The 19,076-nt window shown below is 40.9% G+C and overlaps 3 protein-coding genes across 6 annotated transcripts; 1 reads left to right on the top strand and 2 right to left on the bottom strand.

The window, feature by feature from the left end:
• Positions 1-227: 227 nt before the first annotated feature.
• kif22 (kinesin family member 22) lies at positions 228-6,047 on the bottom strand. Of its 2 annotated transcripts, XM_068305055.1 has the most exons (13): positions 5,903-6,047; positions 5,419-5,629; positions 5,203-5,330; positions 4,810-4,961; positions 3,915-4,124; positions 3,125-3,521; positions 2,626-2,746; positions 2,151-2,271; positions 1,876-2,050; positions 1,237-1,334; positions 855-1,055; positions 696-755; positions 228-447 (listed from the first exon to the last, which is right to left on the bottom strand). In XM_068305055.1, the coding sequence occupies exons 2-13, from the start codon at positions 5,604-5,606 to the stop codon at positions 418-420; spliced, it is 1,881 nt and encodes a 626-aa protein (XP_068161156.1). In that variant the 5' UTR covers positions 5,607-5,629; positions 5,903-6,047; the 3' UTR covers positions 228-417. The 2 variants fall into 2 exon arrangements, with proteins under 2 accessions (XP_068161156.1, XP_068161155.1); XM_068305054.1 differs by having other exon boundaries at positions 228-755.
• A 335-nt stretch (positions 6,048-6,382) lies between these two features.
• Positions 6,383-8,605, top strand: pagr1 (PAXIP1 associated glutamate-rich protein 1). Its single transcript, XM_068305059.1, has 5 exons — positions 6,383-6,571; positions 6,841-7,041; positions 7,619-7,937; positions 8,039-8,127; positions 8,232-8,605. The coding sequence occupies exons 2-5, from the start codon at positions 6,876-6,878 to the stop codon at positions 8,465-8,467; spliced, it is 810 nt and encodes a 269-aa protein (XP_068161160.1). The 5' UTR covers positions 6,383-6,571; positions 6,841-6,875; the 3' UTR covers positions 8,468-8,605.
• Positions 8,606-9,299: 694 nt separating this feature from the next.
• Positions 9,300-17,590, bottom strand: tlcd3bb (TLC domain containing 3Bb). Of its 3 annotated transcripts, none has more exons than XM_068305056.1 (7): positions 16,895-17,590; positions 15,335-15,532; positions 15,064-15,147; positions 14,397-14,622; positions 13,669-13,764; positions 12,557-12,666; positions 9,300-12,400 (listed from the first exon to the last, which is right to left on the bottom strand). In XM_068305056.1, the coding sequence occupies exons 2-7, from the start codon at positions 15,457-15,459 to the stop codon at positions 12,133-12,135; spliced, it is 909 nt and encodes a 302-aa protein (XP_068161157.1). In that variant the 5' UTR covers positions 15,460-15,532; positions 16,895-17,590; the 3' UTR covers positions 9,300-12,132. The 3 variants fall into 3 exon arrangements, with proteins under 3 accessions (XP_068161157.1, XP_068161158.1, XP_068161159.1); XM_068305057.1 differs by having other exon boundaries at positions 16,899-17,590; XM_068305058.1 differs by lacking the exon at positions 16,895-17,590 and adding an exon at positions 15,984-16,083.
• Positions 17,591-19,076: the final 1,486 nt, after the last annotated feature.

The raw sequence follows: 19,076 nt of genomic DNA, 5'->3' as shown, positions 1-19,076 counted from the left end.
TGAAATCAAACAGACTAGGTAATGTGGGAGGAGGGGGTAATAGCATCCACCTCTACTCCCCCCCCCACAGCCTCTGAACATCCAATGACGCTGCATCACAGCAACCCGTGATGAAGGGAGTCCTCCCGTCTCCATCACAGCGGAGGCGCATCGATCTCTATCACCAGAGATTTATTAAAGATGATCGATCCGACAATTGAGTAAAGGAACCACAAATACCACATGTGTAACGTGTTACACGTTTATTTAGAATTATGGAATAAAACATTTAAGAATGCATGAGAAAAAAAAAAAGGATGGTGCGCCCCCACCTGGAACGCAGTAGTATCTACAAAAATATCAATAGTTCGTGAAAAGCGTCCAGGATAGACAGTTATGTACAGACATGAGACACAGGGTAAAATATATAAAATAAAATCACTTTCCCATCACACTCAGGATGTTCGCCTGAAAGAAAAAAAACCCATTACTTTTATTGTTAATGAACACAAGAAATACCATCCAGATGAAATCAGTTCTGTTGGCGAGCACAGTACTGTCATTTTCCACAGCTCAAAAACACTATTAAAGTATTAATATTCTAAAGTTGGCAAACAATTTTAAGTCCTTTCATAGGAAACACTTCAATAGTTAAAGATATTTCACTCTAAGTGACTGCTTATGCCCCGATGTGGCTCAAGACAGAATTTGCTCACCTTCATGAAGGAGGAAAATCTCTTTGCTGACATACCCTCAACTTTTACCAGGTCTTCCAACTGCAAAACAAGTCACAAGTGAACACCAGTGAAATGAACTCTTCACCTCTCCAGACATGGAATCAGAAAAATGAGATCTCAGCCTGACATTGCCTTCACCTCTGTGAATTGACCATGGACCTCCCTCCAGCCCAGAATGAGCTTCGCTTTCTTGTCACCGATCTGCTGCAGACCCTTCAGCTCCTTGAGGGAGCCGGCGTTGAGAATCTGGAGGATTTTCTTTCTGGACTGCTCCAGCACTGAAGTGTCCAGCTGGGATTCCAATTCCCAATCCATTCTGTTCTCTTTACCATCCGGTGGCTGAGAATAAATAAAAAAATGACTGCATTTTATAAATTTAAATAAAATCATTACTGTACATGTACAGTATATACTACTCTGAAAAGGTCCATTTTGACAAACGACTATGTGAGGTGTTGCATTGAACATTATGTCAGCTTGTTTTGATGCTTCACAAAACACTCAAGGCTCAGATTCTGACCTCAAACTGGTCTGAATGCTTCCCATCTTTCTTCTTGACACAGACAGACGGCTTCTTGACTAGAACCGCAATCTGCTGAAGATCCTGGAGCTGTGACACTGTCAGGAAGCAAAACACATTTACAGTTTATGTTAATAGTATTATTTAACATGTTTAGAAAGCATGTTGGAAAATAAAAATGCTTTCACAGAAGGACCGAACATTGTAGTAAAACACACTAAAACTAATTTGATTTACTCCAAATAACATTTCAAAGTCAAACACAGGAGGCAGATTCAGGTAAAGTTATCTGGCTCATTGTCCGAGTTGCTGAGGGGTGTAAAAATAACTGTTCCTCATCATCATTTGATACATGCGCTGGCTTCTATTTTGTAGACCGAGGTCTCGCATCACATTACAGCTAATCATTAGCTTAGATGATTCAACATGGCGTTAGCAGTAAATAACAAATGACAAGATTATGGAATAAAAAAGGGGCTGTCAAGTGTTTCATGTAGTTCTGTTTCAAGGTCAGTTCAGACAATAATATATGATGTGTCTACACTCTGAATATGGTGGTTTTTAAGTCAATTATTTATAAATCTTGTAAAGCTGATGTTAATAATTTTAGAAAAATAAAAACTTTGGTTCCCGACTGACCGTGTAGCGGTTGGACAACAGCCTGCCGTTTGTTGGATTTTGAAGCCGTTGACTGTATTCTGTGCAGAGGAGCAGTGTTGAAAACAGGCTCCTGTTTGGTACTTGACTTTTCTCCAGCCAAGCGATTGAACAGCAGAGTCTTGCTCTCCAATTCCTTCTGCTTTGCTTTGAGCTCCTGCAACACACGCAAAAGAAAGATCAAATATCCAGGAAGAGTTGATCGATCAGAAACATCAAAAAAAGACCCAAGAGACAAATTGGAGTTTGGATCACACCTGGATCTCCTTACGTGACTGAGCCACATCTTTGAGCATGTCCTGTCTACTTTTGTCCTGGCAGCTCATCATCAGCTTCTCCAAAGCTATTAATCTGTCCATGACTGAAGGATCTGACAGACTGAAAGAAACAATTGTTTACAAAGAAACATCAGATGGAGGTACTGGAAGTGTGGTCAAGGCATTTGAAATGGACTCGCAAAACCAGTCAGACAACAGCTAATAACAGATGGCAAGAAATCAGAAGCTGCATCTCTCCTAAAGCAATCCCAGAAGGCACTGCAACTGCAGCCAATTACAACACTGCAGAGACAGATGCTTTCAGCATTTCATAAATCTTGTTTGAAGTTGCTGTTGTGTAGATTTAATTTGTTATTTTAAGTCATGTGGACTAAGTATCAAACTACAATCACGTGTCTGACTGGCAAACCAATGATGATAATAATCAGCTCATCTAGTGTGTCTGGTTATTAACCTGTGAAATTCTGCTAAGGGTGAGGAATCATCGTGTTCAGGTTTCCTCTCCTCCTTCTGCCTCTTCTTCTGTGGCTCAGCGCCAGACGCTGCAGTCTCGCGGTCTTCTCTGGCTCGCTTCACTATAAAAGGCACAAGGGAAATTAACAGTTTAGTATTCAACGCACTCAAGCAACACTGTTGGTGGGATTCTCGAGAATATTAAGCAATTCAGAAGATGATGGCATGGCAAAGTCTAGACTGTAGTGTTATGCTGAGGCCCAGGGGAAAATGAAAAAATATCAAGAATATATTCAACATCGTTTCAAAACAACCACCCTTTCACTATTAAAAAAGAGACATCCATCATCGACAGAGGGTTTGTTATTTGCCCTCATCCTCTGATGCAACATGGGTGCCCCCAATTGATCTGGAATAAAATTCTGTCAGAACCTGCTAATGCATTTTATTTGTTATCAAGACCTTTAAAAAATGTTTTAAAACCCCACCGTTTCACTCACCTGGTAACACAGGCATGGCAACAGTTTCACGTGTGAAAGGCTTGTTCACAATCTGCTTTGACTTGGCGGCAAAGTTCAACGCACTAAAAGTATCGAAGTAATATTTGTACTCTGGCGCAATATTGGTGATCATGACAGAGTGTGCTGAGCCGCCTAAAGAGTCCTGCAGCAACCGTGTCAGTTTACTGTCTCTGTATGGGATGCGGATGGCTGTGCCAGAGTTAAGGGAGTCCACCACTTTGCTGAGCGTAAAAAGAGATAGGTTGATGGCACCGCTCTCCTTCAGACGGATGCCTTGGTTGCCAGTGCGACGGTTATCCTCAGAACCAGCCAGGTCTACCAGGTAGAGCTTTCCTGTCTGCTGTCTATGGGGCAAGGCCCGCTGAGTCCGCACAACCTACACCATTGAAAAGATGGGAGAGGAGGACAACAAACAAATGAACAGTCACGATTAGGGCACAAAACAGGATCACATTTTGTGATAAATGCACCTATATCCACAATTTTAGGCACGCATGCAAGTATGAAGAAAGGACTAAATTGGTTAAAGCAAAGCAGACACCAGCTTGTATCTCTCCTGGAATATCCCCAAAGAGCCCAACAGTGACTAGTTAGAGTGTTGCCAGAGAGAATTGATTTCAGCACCAGCTACCAAATTCTGGCCTACCGCTCAAAGGCCACAACCTGTTTAAGATGCTGCATGACCATTTCCCAATACATACATAACAGAAACAATCAAAGCAAAAACCCTGCAGACTTTTGTTAGAGCTGATCAAGTCATGTATAGAACCTTTATTAAGAGGACAGCGTGGCTCCGGCTGGATCTCTGGTTTAGTTTGGTTGAGGCTGTAGTGCGATTGAGGCTAGCAGGGACAAAGTGTTTGTCAAAATCTGAGAAAGAGGAGATTGTTGTGTGGGTGAGACCAGGGATAAAGATGTTCTTATCCTTGTCCTCTCTGATGGGCAAATCCTGGGAGGTTGGTGATAGTAGATCAAGAACCTTCGAGGACAAAAAAAAAGTAGAAAGCATTGCTGGATTGCACAACTTTGCTAATAGCAAAGAAACAATTTCCCATTAAATGCAGTAGCAATAATCAAAGCAACACAGATCGAAGACTTTTTTTAAAGGGAAGACACGTTCAAAGACAGGAGTGCATCAATTTGAATAATTTAGAGTGTAAATTAAAATGAAGAACACAAATGTTCTCTGAGAGTGATTGGACTTCAGGTATCCTCAGCCCCTTAGCAGCCAAGGTGAGGAAATTTATGCCACAGTATTGTTTTTAGGCCTGTATTCATGGTTTGGATGAACAGAGACTGGTGTTTCAATATTTGTTTTGTTATTTACCTAATCATATGTAGGATTTCCATTTTAAAACCTAAAAGTTCATACTCTTGAAGATCAACATTACAATTAAGTCAAAGTTTATTTCCAATTTCAAGATATAGTTTAATTAACTTAATTTAGTAATTAAATTATTAACAGAAACTCACTTGTAAGATTAGATACAGTTTGATAAATCGCTCAAATTCCACATGGTACAAAGAGTACTCATTTCACTGTTGTGGCAACAGCCTAATTTCACTTGTTCACTACAGTACTTTACACTAGTTAACTTTCTTCAACATGGCCAAAAATCAAGAAACTACGTCTTAACACTTTACTGTGTATATAACCGACATACCTTCTCATTGTAGATTTCCAAATAAGACATTCCAATGCTGTAGTCCCATCCTTCATCCTCATTCTTAGCACTGACAAGTTTGAGGATCTCTCGAACAGCACGGGGAATCACACCTGGCTGCTCTGAACTACCCAACATGGTGTGGGTCTTACCTGTGGAAGAGGGTATAGGCCTGGGAGTCAGCTGTATAAACAGCGCATTTAGGGGGAGTTTGAATGTATTTCATGGAGCAATTTACACAAAAAAAATGGATAACTTCAAGAGTAAAATATCAATACTGTTATACAATGCCACAAAGAATGATTAAAAATATCAGAAAAGGTACAGACAGCATTGGAGGCTGCATTGATCACCAGTTGTATTGTTCCAAGAAACAAGATAGACGTGGCTTACCAGCTCCTGTGGGGCCAAAGGCAAAGACACTGGCATTTTGGCCTTTCAGTGTGTGAGGTAAAATGGGCTTCACCGATGACAGAAAAACCTCTTGCTGAGTTGTTTGCTCTCCATGAAATGCATCAAAGCTGAAACAACAGTATTCTCATAGTAAGAATAATCAAATTATAACAACACAATGATTCATATGCGATAGAGGCTGAGATGGACACTGACTGATATTTGACCGATTCTGTAGCGTTTCTCCAGTTCACTATCTCCAGGTTCTGTGCGTCCAGGCCTCTGACACACGGCCCCTCGTCTTTCTCATCTTCTTTGGCCACAAATGGTCGAAGACGGACTGCTACCCGAACCCGGGTCGTCTTCTTGTTTCCCCCATCTGACGGCGCTACACGCTGGGCCATGTTTCAGGTCTTGTAATAAAGGTCTGGACAGTAAAACATGCCACGTATTACATATGTGTGCAAAATGTTACATAACATATACATTGATAAACATCATTAAAATCCCTTCGATGTCAAGTGAAATACCAAATTCCCTTTAAAAACTATTTCAATATCAAGATAGACTGTTTCCATAGCCACAGTCAGCTAATGAGCTACATTTGCTAACAGTAGAACGTACTCGTCTGTGAAACTTGCCAAACTCACGTCTGTTAACCATTTACAGATTATCTCGGTTACGTTTCTCTGATGCTTACCGATATTGTCTGCTGAGTCCTTGAACAGACAATTTGCTACTTCCCGAGTTCCACATTTAACAACATCACAGCTATTTTAATAATGGCGACCGAAGCCGTTAAGCGTCTACGCGATAACAATTCAAATGAAGAACGCAGTAAACGGAAGAGGCTATTAACCAATCAGAAACAGTGGCGCCCGTTTGACCTATGACGTCAATTCTAAAACAAGTCGTACGTGTGATATTATAATCGTCAATTCTATACTACATGAAATCTACATACTTAGATACATACATTTCAAATACGTTATTATCCTTAATAAAGACACAAAATGTGCTGCTTTAAACGTACGATTCGTATTGTCTCCGGTGTGCGATTGCGCAATACCAAGGAAGTCGTGTCACAGCCGATCTGTATTACCACGGATAGTCTCATGGCTGCGCTGTTAGCCTTAGCTAACGGTGGGAAACGCCGTCCATGGACTATCCATGTTTTGTGTAATCGGTGGGAACGTGTTGTCTGGCAGAAGTACGGCTCTTACGGTCCGAAATGGCGCTATGTTTACGTCGTTACATATTATTTTATTATCCCTAACAATTCCCATGGATAGTATTTGTGATTACAGTATATTCACGACATTTAGCTGCTAGCTAATGCAGCGGTGATCAACGATACACTGGACATTCGGTAAGAGCAGACGATGTTCTTTACTTGTTAATCGCTTTGCAGTAATAGCTGATGTTTAGGCCTCATGTAAGCGAGTTTATTTAATATGTCAAATAAGGTAAATCAAGGGGTTTTTTTTTCTTTGTAAATTCATCAATCCGCACCCAAACCCGCTTCTGACATGCTTTAAACTAAATGTTAGGCTTAGAATGAGCACCGTCATATCGTATCAAGGGACTTGCAGTTCAACTAAATCGTATTTTTTTTTTCATCATGCTTCTGTTGAGCAGCTTTTCGGGCACAAAGTTCAGAAGCAGTCGTAAGGATGCAGGCTGAGGCCGCGGACTCGTCCCTGAGAGAGGGCATCGAGTCCCTGCGTGTGAAGGACGCGGAGAAGACGGCAGCGGTCCAGGAGGAAGACGGCCACACGGAGCAGCAGGACACGGAGATGACCGCAGCCCCGGAGGAGGATACAGCTGAGGATGAACAGGGTAACTCCATCGAACAGGAGATGCAGCTGCAGGTTTGAACAGGCAGCTATTAGTTGTGTTGTAGATCACGTTAGAAAAGGTTTTATTCAGGGCGCCGGAATACTAAAGGATTAACAAAACAGTAGCTATACTATAACTACATCACAAATACAAATATTTAAATCTATAATGATGTACAATATGTTAATACATCAGGCTTTACAGACTCAGCTTTTTGAAAATGTATTTGAGTCATAAATATTATTAAAAAATAACCCATATTTGGTTTGTTGTTGACTAGATGATTATCTTAAATTAGGGGAGGAAAAGGGATAGAACTAAATAGTAGCACCACTATTTCTCATGTGGTACAAATTCAGTACATACATATCAATATTTACTGTGTCCCCATCAGCGGTAATCCAGCTCCTTGTGGACTGTGTCACCTAGAGTATGATTTAACAGTGAAATCAAAATTTAATTCAACAAAACCTATGACAAATTGAGGTTACAGTTATTCTGGTATTTCCCCATCACTTCACAGCTTTTGTCAAACTGCCTTTCAATACATTTTTGTCATCTTCTCTGATGGGGACAGATGCAGTGGAAGGAGAGGTGCACAAGGATGACCCTCAGGAAACAGGTGTGGATGATGAAGAGGGAAAGCAAGCAGCAGTTGTGGATAACGAATGGGAAATTCCCTACAGCGATGAAGAAATGGAAGACCCCAAAAACTGGATGCCCCCTCCTGCTGAGATCAAAAGACTGTATGAGCTCCTTTCTAAAGGGGAGATGCTGGAATTGGACTTTGAGCCCCTTCCTAGGAGGCCCCCTACACCTGAACACACCCCCTCACCTGAGGTAGATGATGAGGAAGAGGCGGCGAAGGAAAGGGAAAGAGAGGAGAGAGAGCGCAAGTCAGTATAACTGTTTCTCATATTATGTTTTTAGGGTTTTATTAGGTGAACACTTCCTGAATGTTTTTTATTTTTATTTTTTAATATGTTTCTTTTTGCAGGCCTCCAACTCCAACAGAGTTTGACTTTGATGAAGAGCAAACACAAGCCACTCCAAAAAATTCCTTCATCAACAGACGTAGAACACCAGGTGGGATATTTGGGCTTTAAAAATGGCTTTCCTGAAGTTACACTAAATTAAGAGCAGTTTGGTCATTTTAGGCTAATCTGGTTGATGTTTGTCTTCTTTCCCAGGATCTTCAGCCCGTTCTTCTATAAAAAGAGAAGCTCAGCTGGACAAAGTACTGTCAGATATGAAGCGTCACCGCAAACTTGAGCAGCAGATCATGCGCACAGGTAGAGATCTCTTCAAAAGCGACAAGAAGCTGGAGGAGGCACTGTCTCCGAACAGCCAGAAGGAGCGGGAGAAAGAGAGGGAACGAGACAGCAACCCCAACACCATCTTCTCCCCAAGACAGAGGAGATACTAAAGTATTAAGACATGTGGCCATCTTAAGATGATTAGCGTTCCGATGCGTTCTCAAAACTTGAATTTTTTTAAATTAACGAGTTTTGTATGTTTTCTATGTGTTTTGTATATTTGCAATAAACATTTTAACCTTGGAGAATGTTAAATGATCTGTAAAGCTTGCAAAACGTGGCTGAAATTAAAGGGATGAGTCTGAAGTTACCAGCAATCAGGCTTCTAAAAATTTGGTTAAGATCTGAATGTGCTTTTAAACTGAACTATAGAATGTTCATTTATGGGTTAGGATATTTTAATTCTTACAGGAGCAGCATTATTTAAATTGTATTACACCAAACTTTTGAGATCATGACTTTTGTGCATGTGATTCTCACAGGACAGAGACCCTAGAAAGGTGTACTTATAGAATTGTCTTTCTATGGATTAAAAAAACAAAACAATGTCAAGAGGTGTGATTGGCACAGTTTTGCTCCAGATAAACCAGCACATTGGAGCGGCTGCTAACTGCTGCAAAGTAGCAGCAATAACATCACATCAGTTACAAGTGATGCATGAATATGAAACAAATCCATCAGACAATCTAATGATGCATGGTAACAAGTACTATTTAATACTTGGAGGTATTTTCAGTGTTGTATTAGTACTTCAAGGACGTGAATGATTTTCCATTGCTGTGTAGTGCAGACGATTTTTCAGTTCAGGTCAGATGTGTCAGTTGGTAGCGTCATGAATAAATTCATTATTGTGTTCCCTCGTGGCTCAGTTTTACTTAATGATGAAGCAATGCAATTTTCAACATTTATGACATGAACAGAAGAAAGAAGACTCAAGGCAGACTCAGGACAGAGAAGTATATTTTAGCTACGTTTGAGTAACAATACAGCCTTCACATAAGGCTCAGAAGCATATAGTATATGTATGCATAAATATGCATTCAAAAACCACAAACCAAATAAATAAATAAATAATTACTTACAAATAAATAACAAGCATATTGTGGAATATACAGTACATGTTTTAGTATCGTCAAGAAGCAGTACTTCATGAATTCAAGGAGCAGGAATGGATATTCTGTGTTCAACATGCCCACAGTTGTCCAGGTGTTTTGGCACACGGTCCTGTTTGAGTGGTTTCTCAGCTTTTTTTTGCTTTTTTTAAAAATTTGTTATACTCATTTTCAGAACAGTGAAGCTAATTTCAACAGATGATGAAAGTGAGTTTGTTCATAGATGGTTCATGGAACCAGTGTCTCAATCTGCTTAATGAACCCATCAAATCTTTAAATTGAAAAGGTGTAAACAAGACTTAATTATTAAAAATAAAAAATAGATAATCATGGACAAATGTGCTGCATGTCAATTACAAAAGGAATTCTTCCCTAATTGATCATTTTTCACTTTTGTTTCCCTTCAAACAGCAATGCAACAAGCCCTCGCACAAAGCTATAGATGCACAAGTTTGTGGACGTCTTGGTGAAATACTCCAACCAGTCTAATGGATATTTAGTGATCCACATCAGCACCAAACGTAAATAAAAGTTGTTCAGTCATTTGAAAAGTGATTGTTACTGTGCATCACTTCACTGTGTATAGAAAAATTTTGTGATACCAGTAAATGGAATGAGGTCATACTGTATCTACACTAAAAAAAGATGCGCCAACAATGTTCCTTCATTGGTTATCAGCCGCTTATCTGGATCTGGGTTGAGGGGGCAGCAGTTTGAGCAGGGAAGCCCTGACACTCTCTCCCTAGACACTTCCATCAACTCTTCTGGGGGGATCCCAAGGCGTTCCCAGGCCAATGGAGAGAAAACATTTCTCCAGCAAGTCCTGGTTCTACCACTTGGTATCCTCCCAGATGGACATGCCTGGAACACCTCCCTAGGAAGGCTTTCAGAGGGGCTACCCTCACACCTCTACCTTGAGCCTCCCTCGGACGTCTGAGCTCCTCACCCTAACTCTAAGGCGGAGTCCAGTCACAATGTGGAGAAACTCATTTCAGCCACTTGCACTCGCGATATTATCCTTCTGGTCTTTGCCCAGAGATCGTGACCATTGGTGAGGGTTGGAATGTAGACAGAGTGGTGAATGAAGAGCTTCGCCTTGTGGCTCATCTCTTTTTTCATTTACACAGGTCGGTTTAGCAACCGCATCACTGTGGACACTACACTGATCTGCCTGTTTATTTCTCGTTTACGTAGTGGGACACTTCCCCTTTTTCAACTGAGGACTTAGATTTAGAGGTACGGATCCTCATCCTGGTCACTACAGTACAAACCACAACAGTGCGAGCTGAAGGTCAACTATTCAACGGGGCCAGTAGGACCTTGTCATCTACAAAAAGCAAAGGCGAAATCCTAAAGCCACCAAACCTGACACCATCTGCTACTTGACTGCGCCTATAGATTCTGTTCATAAAGGTTATGAACAAAATCGCTGACAAGGGGCAGCCCTGGAAGAGTCCAACCCCAACTGAAAACAAGTCTAACTTACTCCTGGTAATGTGAACTAGACTCTGAATCCAGGAATACAGAGACTGGAAAGCCCATAGCAATGAGCAATCCACCCCTTACTCCCCAAGCACCCCCAAAGGATGCCTTGGGGGACACAGTTGAAAAGCCTTCTCCAGATCCACAAAGCACATGTTGACTAGTTGGGCAAACTCCCATGCTCCCTCCAGCACCCTCTTAAGAGTTAAGAGCTGGTCCAGTGATCCAGGACCAGGGCAAAAACCGCAAAAATGTCCCAGGGCATTTTACCCACACTAAGCCGTAAAACTGTGAAATGTTTTTCTTTTAATGCTGAAATGGCATTGTTAAAATAATCAGACGCAGAAGTGAAACTGAACTTTTAAAAAAGAGAAATAAACATTGACATAATACTGACACGGGAATAAGGACATTTTTACATCGGCTATGTACACTCGTCACATTTTGTGTCTGAGGGAGCTGCTTCCTTCTCCTCTGAGGTCATCCTCAAATTGATTAAAAATTAAAAGTGACCGCAAAGAATGGGAAAAGGGGATAAGGCAGCAGAATACAGTCTTATGAAATCAACTCCCTTCTAAAGGTGAGTGTGTCTGCAGGTTGGTTACATTTTGTTAGAGTGACAGTGACTACATAGAGGATACAGATAATAAACACTAACAAGTCAAAATACTGCTTAGCTGGGATTTTTTTTCTCTTTTTTGAAGGTCTTCTTCATTACTAAACTGAATCCGGCCTTTCATCTACAGCATATGTACTAACATACAATATAATACATTCCTATTTTTCTGCTCTTCCCATACCGTGAGGCAGAGAGGACTGAATTTGATCTACATGAGGGAAATAGCCACCTAAACAAATACAGCCAGGCAAATTCCTCTCAAGTCAGTGCATGTTCCCATCTGTCACAGTGCATGATGACATCTTTAAATACTGTGCAGCAACGCTTGTGTTTCCAACAAATGGAAAAGCCGAAGTATTTGAAGGCCAGCAACCAAACATTTAGAATCAATGTGTTTGCTGGGCACAAAAACTTCAGTGCCACTTGATTCCTTCGTCTGTAGCTTCTATTATATTGCTACTAGTTTCAAGTCTCACTTTTCCTTCATAAGCTTTCCTTCCTTTACATACTGATTATTACATTCGCGTTCTTTTCCCTCCCCTCCCTCCCCAGTCCACTCGTCTCAGTGAGTGGTCAGCTCAGGCTCTGTGGCGCGTGGGCTGTAGCCATTGGAAGGCTGGGGCAGTGTGTTGCCGACCAGCTGTCGCTCGCTGGTTGTGGCTGTGCTCGCATGCGGCCTCCGAGAGCGGGAGGTGCCCATGAATAGTCGCAGGGCTCCCCTACAAATTAGGGAGAACCAATAAAGCTGAGGAGCCATGAGCAGAGCAGCACCAGCGTTGCAGTGCCAAGGCACCTCCAGGGGAACCATGTGGAATGGAATGGACGCGTACCTGGATCCAAAAGCAAGGAGGACATGAAGGATTTGTGAAGACACATTCTCTTAGCTCCATAATCTGTCCTTGATTTCATGTGTACATAAAAGTTAGCAACCCAAGCTCAGCAAGAGGGCAGAATGTGAGGAAATAGAGATGGAAAGACAGCCATACCTTCCATAGGCGTAGTAGAGGTAAGGGAAGAGGAGGACTCGACAGATGAAAAAAGTGATCAGCATAAGAGCCCCATTCACTTTGTGCAGGAGAGTGTGTTGTTGTTTGTACTGAGAGCAGAAAAAAAACAGAGGTTGAGAGAAGGGGACAGTCAGAAAAGCAGGCAGTACAGTTTGGTGAAAAGAGGTGGTGTTAATTTTGTTTTCCAACGTATTCACTACCACATTGTTTATACTAAAACTTTTCTATTTGCAAAGAATATCTGGGTGGACTGATAAAGTCACAATGGGAGAGCACAGGATGTCGTGGTGTTTGTTGATTTGTGAAGACAGCGCGTGGTTTTTTTTTGTGGGTTTTTTAAAGGCACATTTGTTTTGCAGAAAATTAGTTTATTTCAATCTGGAACAACCAACCTGCTTCAGTGAGATAAATACAGAACAATCTTACTCACACACATTTAATTTGATTTCCAGTTGCCCAGTCACCAGTCCCATCTTAGAATTTAATGGTAGCCCTTCAATAAATGTTCCATTGTTTCTTGGTAATCACTGTTGTTTTTTATTCCAAAGGAATAATAGGCTGGTTTACAGGGATACAGATTTTACTCACACTGTTTATCACATGCACTGTTGTCAGGGACGGGAGGGCAGGGTGTTGAGTGACATGGGGTACAAGGACAAACCGATAATGTATCTGCTGGATATCCAGTCTAAATACTAAGGGCTATATTCAGAGGCAGCTGTAGGAGCCTCAGATGGGGGATGAAGCAGAAAGCCATGGGAGGGCTTTTACCAGGATGCCAACACATTATGCACATAGCTAAACGACCCCACAACAAATATGCAGGGATGCAGCTCCTACAGTGTATTTAAGCAAACTGTGTTACCAATCGGTGACTGATGAAAAGAAAGGACAATGCTGTTCTTCTAAGTCAAGTCATCGGGTACTCAGCATGAACAAGCTGCATGCCAGGGATGACCAGAAAGATCACATATTTTCCATTGGGTGAAAGGAGGAAGACAGAAGTGGAGAGTGCAAAAGAGCTTTAGTGTGACGCATGCACATGCAAGAAATAAAATCTCACTTCTATAAAGCTGAACCAACAAACTTACCTGGATGAGAATTTTTCCTAAGCAGACCGATGGAGTGCTGAGCTCAGCCATGAACATTACACCCTGGAAATAATCTCCTTTTCCTTGTCGCCAAAACTACCAGACAAGAAAAGAGGATGATTATTGGTACAAAACAACAGTAAAGCATTTATTTATTTTTGCACATTTGCTTTAATACCCCTTCATGTGACACAAAGCCAATAAACAAAACACTTTAAAGACTTAATCCCGACTATCCCAAAGTCAGACAAGGATTTTTCATATCTCAACAGGCAATGTTAACACATCTAGTGTGACATTGACCTATTCATAACTTTGCTTGTTTCAAAGACGTCAGTGTGCTTCTCTTAAAAACAGGAAGGTCTGCTGCCTTAGGGAAAACCTCACAGTTTACATGAATGTCACGAGTCGAGGTTCCACAGCATTGATCTTCTGCACTTCTGTTAACTGCTGTCTTTTCAGCATCTTTTTAAAAAATCCGATTTATAGCATCTGAAAATATGACATTGACCGTGAGTATTGGCTTTGCCACAACTACGTTATGTAGGGCTGGTACAATGAGGGATAACAATAGGATTGAGATTTTGAAACCATCCATTGATGCCTTAATTTGGTCTAATTAAAAGAGATAAAACCAACTGAAGAAAGAAGAATCCTGTATAACGCTGTACGAGAGTTTCTCTTTGCCTCATTCAATTGTCAACGTAACAAAAAGTTGGATGAGTTACCACAGAGACGGGGAAGCAGACTGTGACCATGACAACATGGTGCAGCACCATGAGGAACTCGCGACGCAAGTAGCTGGTTAGTGCTGAATTCATGTCGTGGGGAGCTGCTGAGGGTTCCTCATGCCCTTTGACCTGTAGCTTGTACCAGTAGCACATGAACATTGCGTAGATGTCGTACACGAAGTAGGGAACAGCAAACATGATGTAGGTAGAAGTCAGCCAATGCCTGTGCACATAGGAGAAGTTTGCTTTTAAAGCAGAACTGACAACAAAGAATTTACTCAAATGAGCTTTGATACCAGCAAAAATACAACAAATACAATCCAGCAGCATGTCTCCCCATTTGGCTGATAGCATTAACATAATTAAACCCTGACATGACAGGCAAATCTCAGTGGAACTCTTCTCACCCGAATTTATAATGATCTATACTGAAATTTGCTCATACTCTTTCTCTGATCCTGAAATATACTGTATAAAGGCATGTCAAGGCATCACTAATGAGTCAAATCCTTAAATTATACTTGCAGCTAATATACAGAACATGACATGAAGTCAAATTATCCCTGTGTATCCCTGAATGGAACAACAGTAGTTCACTTGTTGCATACATTACAGGAAGTTCAGATTATACTGAAAATATTCTAATAAACACGTCTTGACTCACTGGTCCTCAATGATGTCCTTGCAGGAGGAAGCAATGATGTAGCCAGCCGAAGAAGCCATAACTGCCTGAACTGATGACACCAACCTGTGAGCAGGACATAGCAACAATAAGTCTTGCACTCCTAGTAGTTGCACAAAATAACTACACACACGTCTAAAACAATGTGGATCTCACTTTAAACCACAATGTGTTGCTGTGAAACTATTAGTGAGTATGAACACAGAAAATCCCTGTACAAAGAAACCAGAATGCACATTTTAGGATATCTCACCTAGCAGACACAATGACTGCATCTCTTTCGCTCCATCTCAATGCTGGGATTGACTTCAGGCATTGTTTAGAAAGCAGGAAAAGGCCTGGAAAGAACACAGACCCAGCAGCTAGGAAGGTCAGCATGGTCCCTGGAAATGTATCTGCGAGTCGAGGAGTGGGCAAGCCGTTTCTTGAGATCTGTCGCACTTCGCCCTCTCTGAAAAACATTACGTATTAAGAAGTTCAAGATGATGTCTAGGAGGCAACTCCCATGAGCATACAGTTATCTGCACCCAGAGAGATACGACAACATATAGTATCAACATCCAACATATGTAGTGTGAGCATTCTAGCTTCATTAAGGTTCATTAAAGGTTCTGCTATGTGTGCACTGTGCAGAACAATTCCATGGCAGACGAAAGACAGATTAAGCGAGATTCCAAGTGGTATGAAAAGACACCGGAGCTACATAAGGGAATATAGTCCTATATTATTGTTGAAAGAAGGCAGCACATGGGATAACAAGTAATGTGATTAAATAAATGCTGCTAACAGTGGCAGGAGAGGAGATCCACCTGCTCACGTTGTAAGGTTTATACTTGATCTTTGATCCTAGTTGTTCCTACACTTAACATGCTGTACTTACACGAGTTTTGCTGTTTACTTACAGAACACGAGCTGACTCATTAAAAAGTTGAAGTCCATTAGCAAAATACGCATTGCGCTATTTTAAAAATCCACAACGTCGAGATTATCGACACATTCTTTCCAGGCGTGCTGGAGCTCACAGATCTGAGCAGCGTGTTGGTGAATATCACCTGTCTAGAAAACGAATGAGTGGCCAAGCTTAAGCAAATGACAATCAAAATAAAGCATTTCGACCGCCCGTATGTTGACATGCATACTAACGTCCATCAACTTTAATAACTGCGCTCACTACTACTGTTACAGGTTAATATTAGCGCTATTACAGGCAACTATAATAAAACTGAAGATCAGTTCCAAGATGACCAAAATCGACTTTTCTCATCCGCCAAACGAGCTGACGTTAACGATAACTTGGCTACTGTTAGTAAGGGTTCCTGCAAAATAAACCTGCTGGATGAGCTAAAAATTACTCAAGCAAGCTCAAGCTAACACAAACAATGTGCTCGGTTATATGCATCTAAACTTGATTTACGTATGGTGAGTGAGCAGAGGAGGTCTTGCTAATAGTGAATGTCATCCATCGCCCTGTTCAGCATGACAGCAGGCTGCTAACAATGACGCTAGAAATGTTAGCATTGCCCTCAAATGTGGTGTTAGCATATCCAGCTAGACACCACTGGCCTAGTTAGCAACCATTTGGTTTTTCACCACATTCAACTGTAGCTTTTGCAAACAATGAGTTGTCACACAAGAATCAGCAGCTTATATTCACTAAAGTGATATTTTCACTGCATGTTTTGTTAGCTTATTTGTTTGTAGCAGTTAGCAGTAGCCACCTTGCTAACCGTGATCGCTAGCCGCGGCCAACCGGCTAACAGATTGGAGTTTGCACATGTTTAGAATAAATCACAAATTTTAAATATTCACGCACATACTCTGCAGAGTCCAATCAGCGGCCAGTCGAAACTCTTGCAGTTCTACAGAAGGCGTTTAAAGATGTCCCAGGGCTCTCCGCCTCAATGATCCGCATTTTTGTGTGGCGACTTCAATGTCTGAATGGTAATGTCAGCAGCGAGCTATTGCTAGCTTGCAGCAAGTTACATCAACATGTATGAGAAGCCAAGCCAAGAGCGATGGTGGTTATCCTGCAACCTGGATAGTTTAGGCAACAACAAAAAAAAAAGCCAACAGATTATGAAACAACGCCGGTCTGGACTGAGTGTCAGCGTCTCCAGCCGCTCCAGTCGCTAAGACATCTCGTAACGGATGAGCAGAGAAGCTGCCGCCGCCTCAGCTCTGCCGGCGCAACGTTGACTCAACACAGCGGCTGCTGCGCCTACAGGTCCGGGCGACCGCTCCTGACGCGACCGGGGATTTGCGCCAACTCACTGCGTTGCATTTTTTTTTTTTTTTTTTTGTCGTTTCATGGTTGGAAAACGTTCAATGAAATCCTCACGATAATTCCAGCTGTAGGTTTTTTTTCATTTTCAACCTGTGCATAGTTTGTTTTTTTGTAAACAGACAATAGATTAAGCAATTATGTAGAATGTTTAACCTTTCGAAATCTCTTTAAAATAAGTCACTCCAATAGTTGACCAGCAAATAATATCATTTCTGTCTGTAAAGACTTAGATTATTGTTTAGTTTTGAATGCTTATTAAATTGATCTTTGAATACCAGGATTTTCAAAAAGACCGACAACTTATCAACCCCCTTTATTTCTTGTTGCATCCCGCTTCAAAGCGCTGATGTATTGTAATTGTCAGTGTTCGTCCGTTCGTTACTCCGTTCGTTCGTATGTCCACCAAATATCTTTGCAACCATTGCAGAATTGCAGATAGAGATGAAACAAAAAGCACATTGCTCGGGCAGCAAAGGGGATGAAAATGAGATGATGACCTTAACCTTGTGAAAACTAGGTCAAGGTGAAATTTCAACTTTTGTACACTGAGGAACTGGATAAGATAGAAAGACGAGATAGAAGGCCAGTGTAAGATCATAGATCAAAGCTAGTACTTTGATCAACACGAGTAGGTCAGAGCACTAGCTTTGATCTTTGACCTATGCAAGTAGGTCAAGGTAAAAATTTTAATTCAGGGGTGTCGTGGGATGTTGCAGTCTGACTGCATTGGTTCTTGTTTTTTGTTTGTTTGTGTGTCTGTTTGTTTTTCTACGTTTTGACACTTGACGAATTGTGAAATGTTTGGAGTCGTGAGGCATGCATTCTGATCAATATAGCCTTGCTCAAGTTTTGCAACAATGATCGATTCTATCGTCAGGATTAGGGAAAGTTAAAACACTGTTAAAAACTGTAGTTTTGTGATTATTTTTATTTGTTTTATTTAACTCTAAATTACATTAGTTATGTATACAGTAATTCACAGCCAATATGTCCGTGTTTACTATTTACTTCACTTGGGCAGAGAAGTGGTAATTTAATCAGTGCTTTCAGAAACAAGCAAAGCGCTGTAAATAATGTGAATGTTTAATGTTGTATTTTAAAATTCAGCAAAGATCAATGTAGTCATCAAAGCAGAACTCATCTGGACAAAGTCATCAATATTTTAATCTCCAGACACAGTCCTAAAGCTGAGATATATGCATGTCTTGTCTTCAGTGTAAAATTTAGTGAAAAATCATGACATGACGGAGTTTTAAATTGATTACTCAAAGCGTTCACTGTCTCATCCATGCCAGCTTAATCACCCAACTTGACTTTTTGTTGTAAGTCTTATACCCTTTTAATTGTATTTGAATATTTCCAGATTTACTTTAACTGTGGAGAATATGTTCAATAGACTGTATAGTGATGACAATAGCGATAACACAGTAAGAATACATTAGTTTTCTAAAGAAGCTGAGATATTTTTTCTGTGTTACTTTCTGCTGTAGTTAGTTTGTCTGGAGAAAAATAGTTTTATGATTGTTCAGAAGCTTTCAGTTAACTTCTGTAATAGCTGAAACGTATCTGCATATTTTGCTCAATTTGAAATATGTTGTCTAACGACTGTGCGGTCCGTTTTATTTATATAATGGTCATATTTTTTTCTACTTTAGGTTTTTGTTGTTTCATAATTCTATTTAAAACTACTGCCCAAGCATATATGCTCGTA

Source organism: Antennarius striatus, chromosome 21 (assembly GCF_040054535.1).
Source record: "Antennarius striatus isolate MH-2024 chromosome 21, ASM4005453v1, whole genome shotgun sequence".
In the NCBI taxonomy this organism is placed as follows: Eukaryota; Metazoa; Chordata; class Actinopteri; order Lophiiformes; family Antennariidae; genus Antennarius; species Antennarius striatus.
The sequence above is the reverse complement of the archived record's forward strand: the minus strand, read 5'-3'. Positions and strand labels throughout refer to the sequence as shown.

Excerpts from the sequence above, each read along its gene's own strand:
- kif22 (XM_068305054.1), bottom strand. The coding sequence starts at position 5,606 with ATGGCCCAGCGTGTAGCGCCGTCAGATGGGGGAAACAAGAAGACGACC. Across the intron at positions 3,522-3,914 it reads ACGCTGTCCTCTTAATAAAG|GTTGTGCGGACTCAGCGGGC; the intron begins GTTCTATACATG and ends TCAATGGTGTAG. Across the intron at positions 2,747-3,124 it reads TGCCATGCCTGTGTTACCAG|TGAAGCGAGCCAGAGAAGAC; the intron begins GTGAGTGAAACG and ends TGCCTTTTATAG.
- pagr1 (XM_068305059.1), top strand. The coding sequence starts at position 6,876 with ATGCAGGCTGAGGCCGCGGACTCGTCCCTGAGAGAGGGCATCGAGTCC. Across the intron at positions 7,042-7,618 it reads TACAGCTGAGGATGAACAGG|ATGCAGTGGAAGGAGAGGTG; the intron begins GTAACTCCATCG and ends TGATGGGGACAG. Across the intron at positions 8,128-8,231 it reads CAACAGACGTAGAACACCAG|GATCTTCAGCCCGTTCTTCT; the intron begins GTGGGATATTTG and ends CTTCTTTCCCAG.
- tlcd3bb (XM_068305056.1), bottom strand. The coding sequence starts at position 15,459 with ATGCTGACCTTCCTAGCTGCTGGGTCTGTGTTCTTTCCAGGCCTTTTC. Across the intron at positions 14,623-15,063 it reads AAGGACATCATTGAGGACCA|GCATTGGCTGACTTCTACCT; the intron begins GTGAGTCAAGAC and ends CTATGTGCACAG. Across the intron at positions 12,401-12,556 it reads CTCTACTACGCCTATGGAAG|GTACGCGTCCATTCCATTCC; the intron begins GTATGGCTGTCT and ends TTTTGGATCCAG.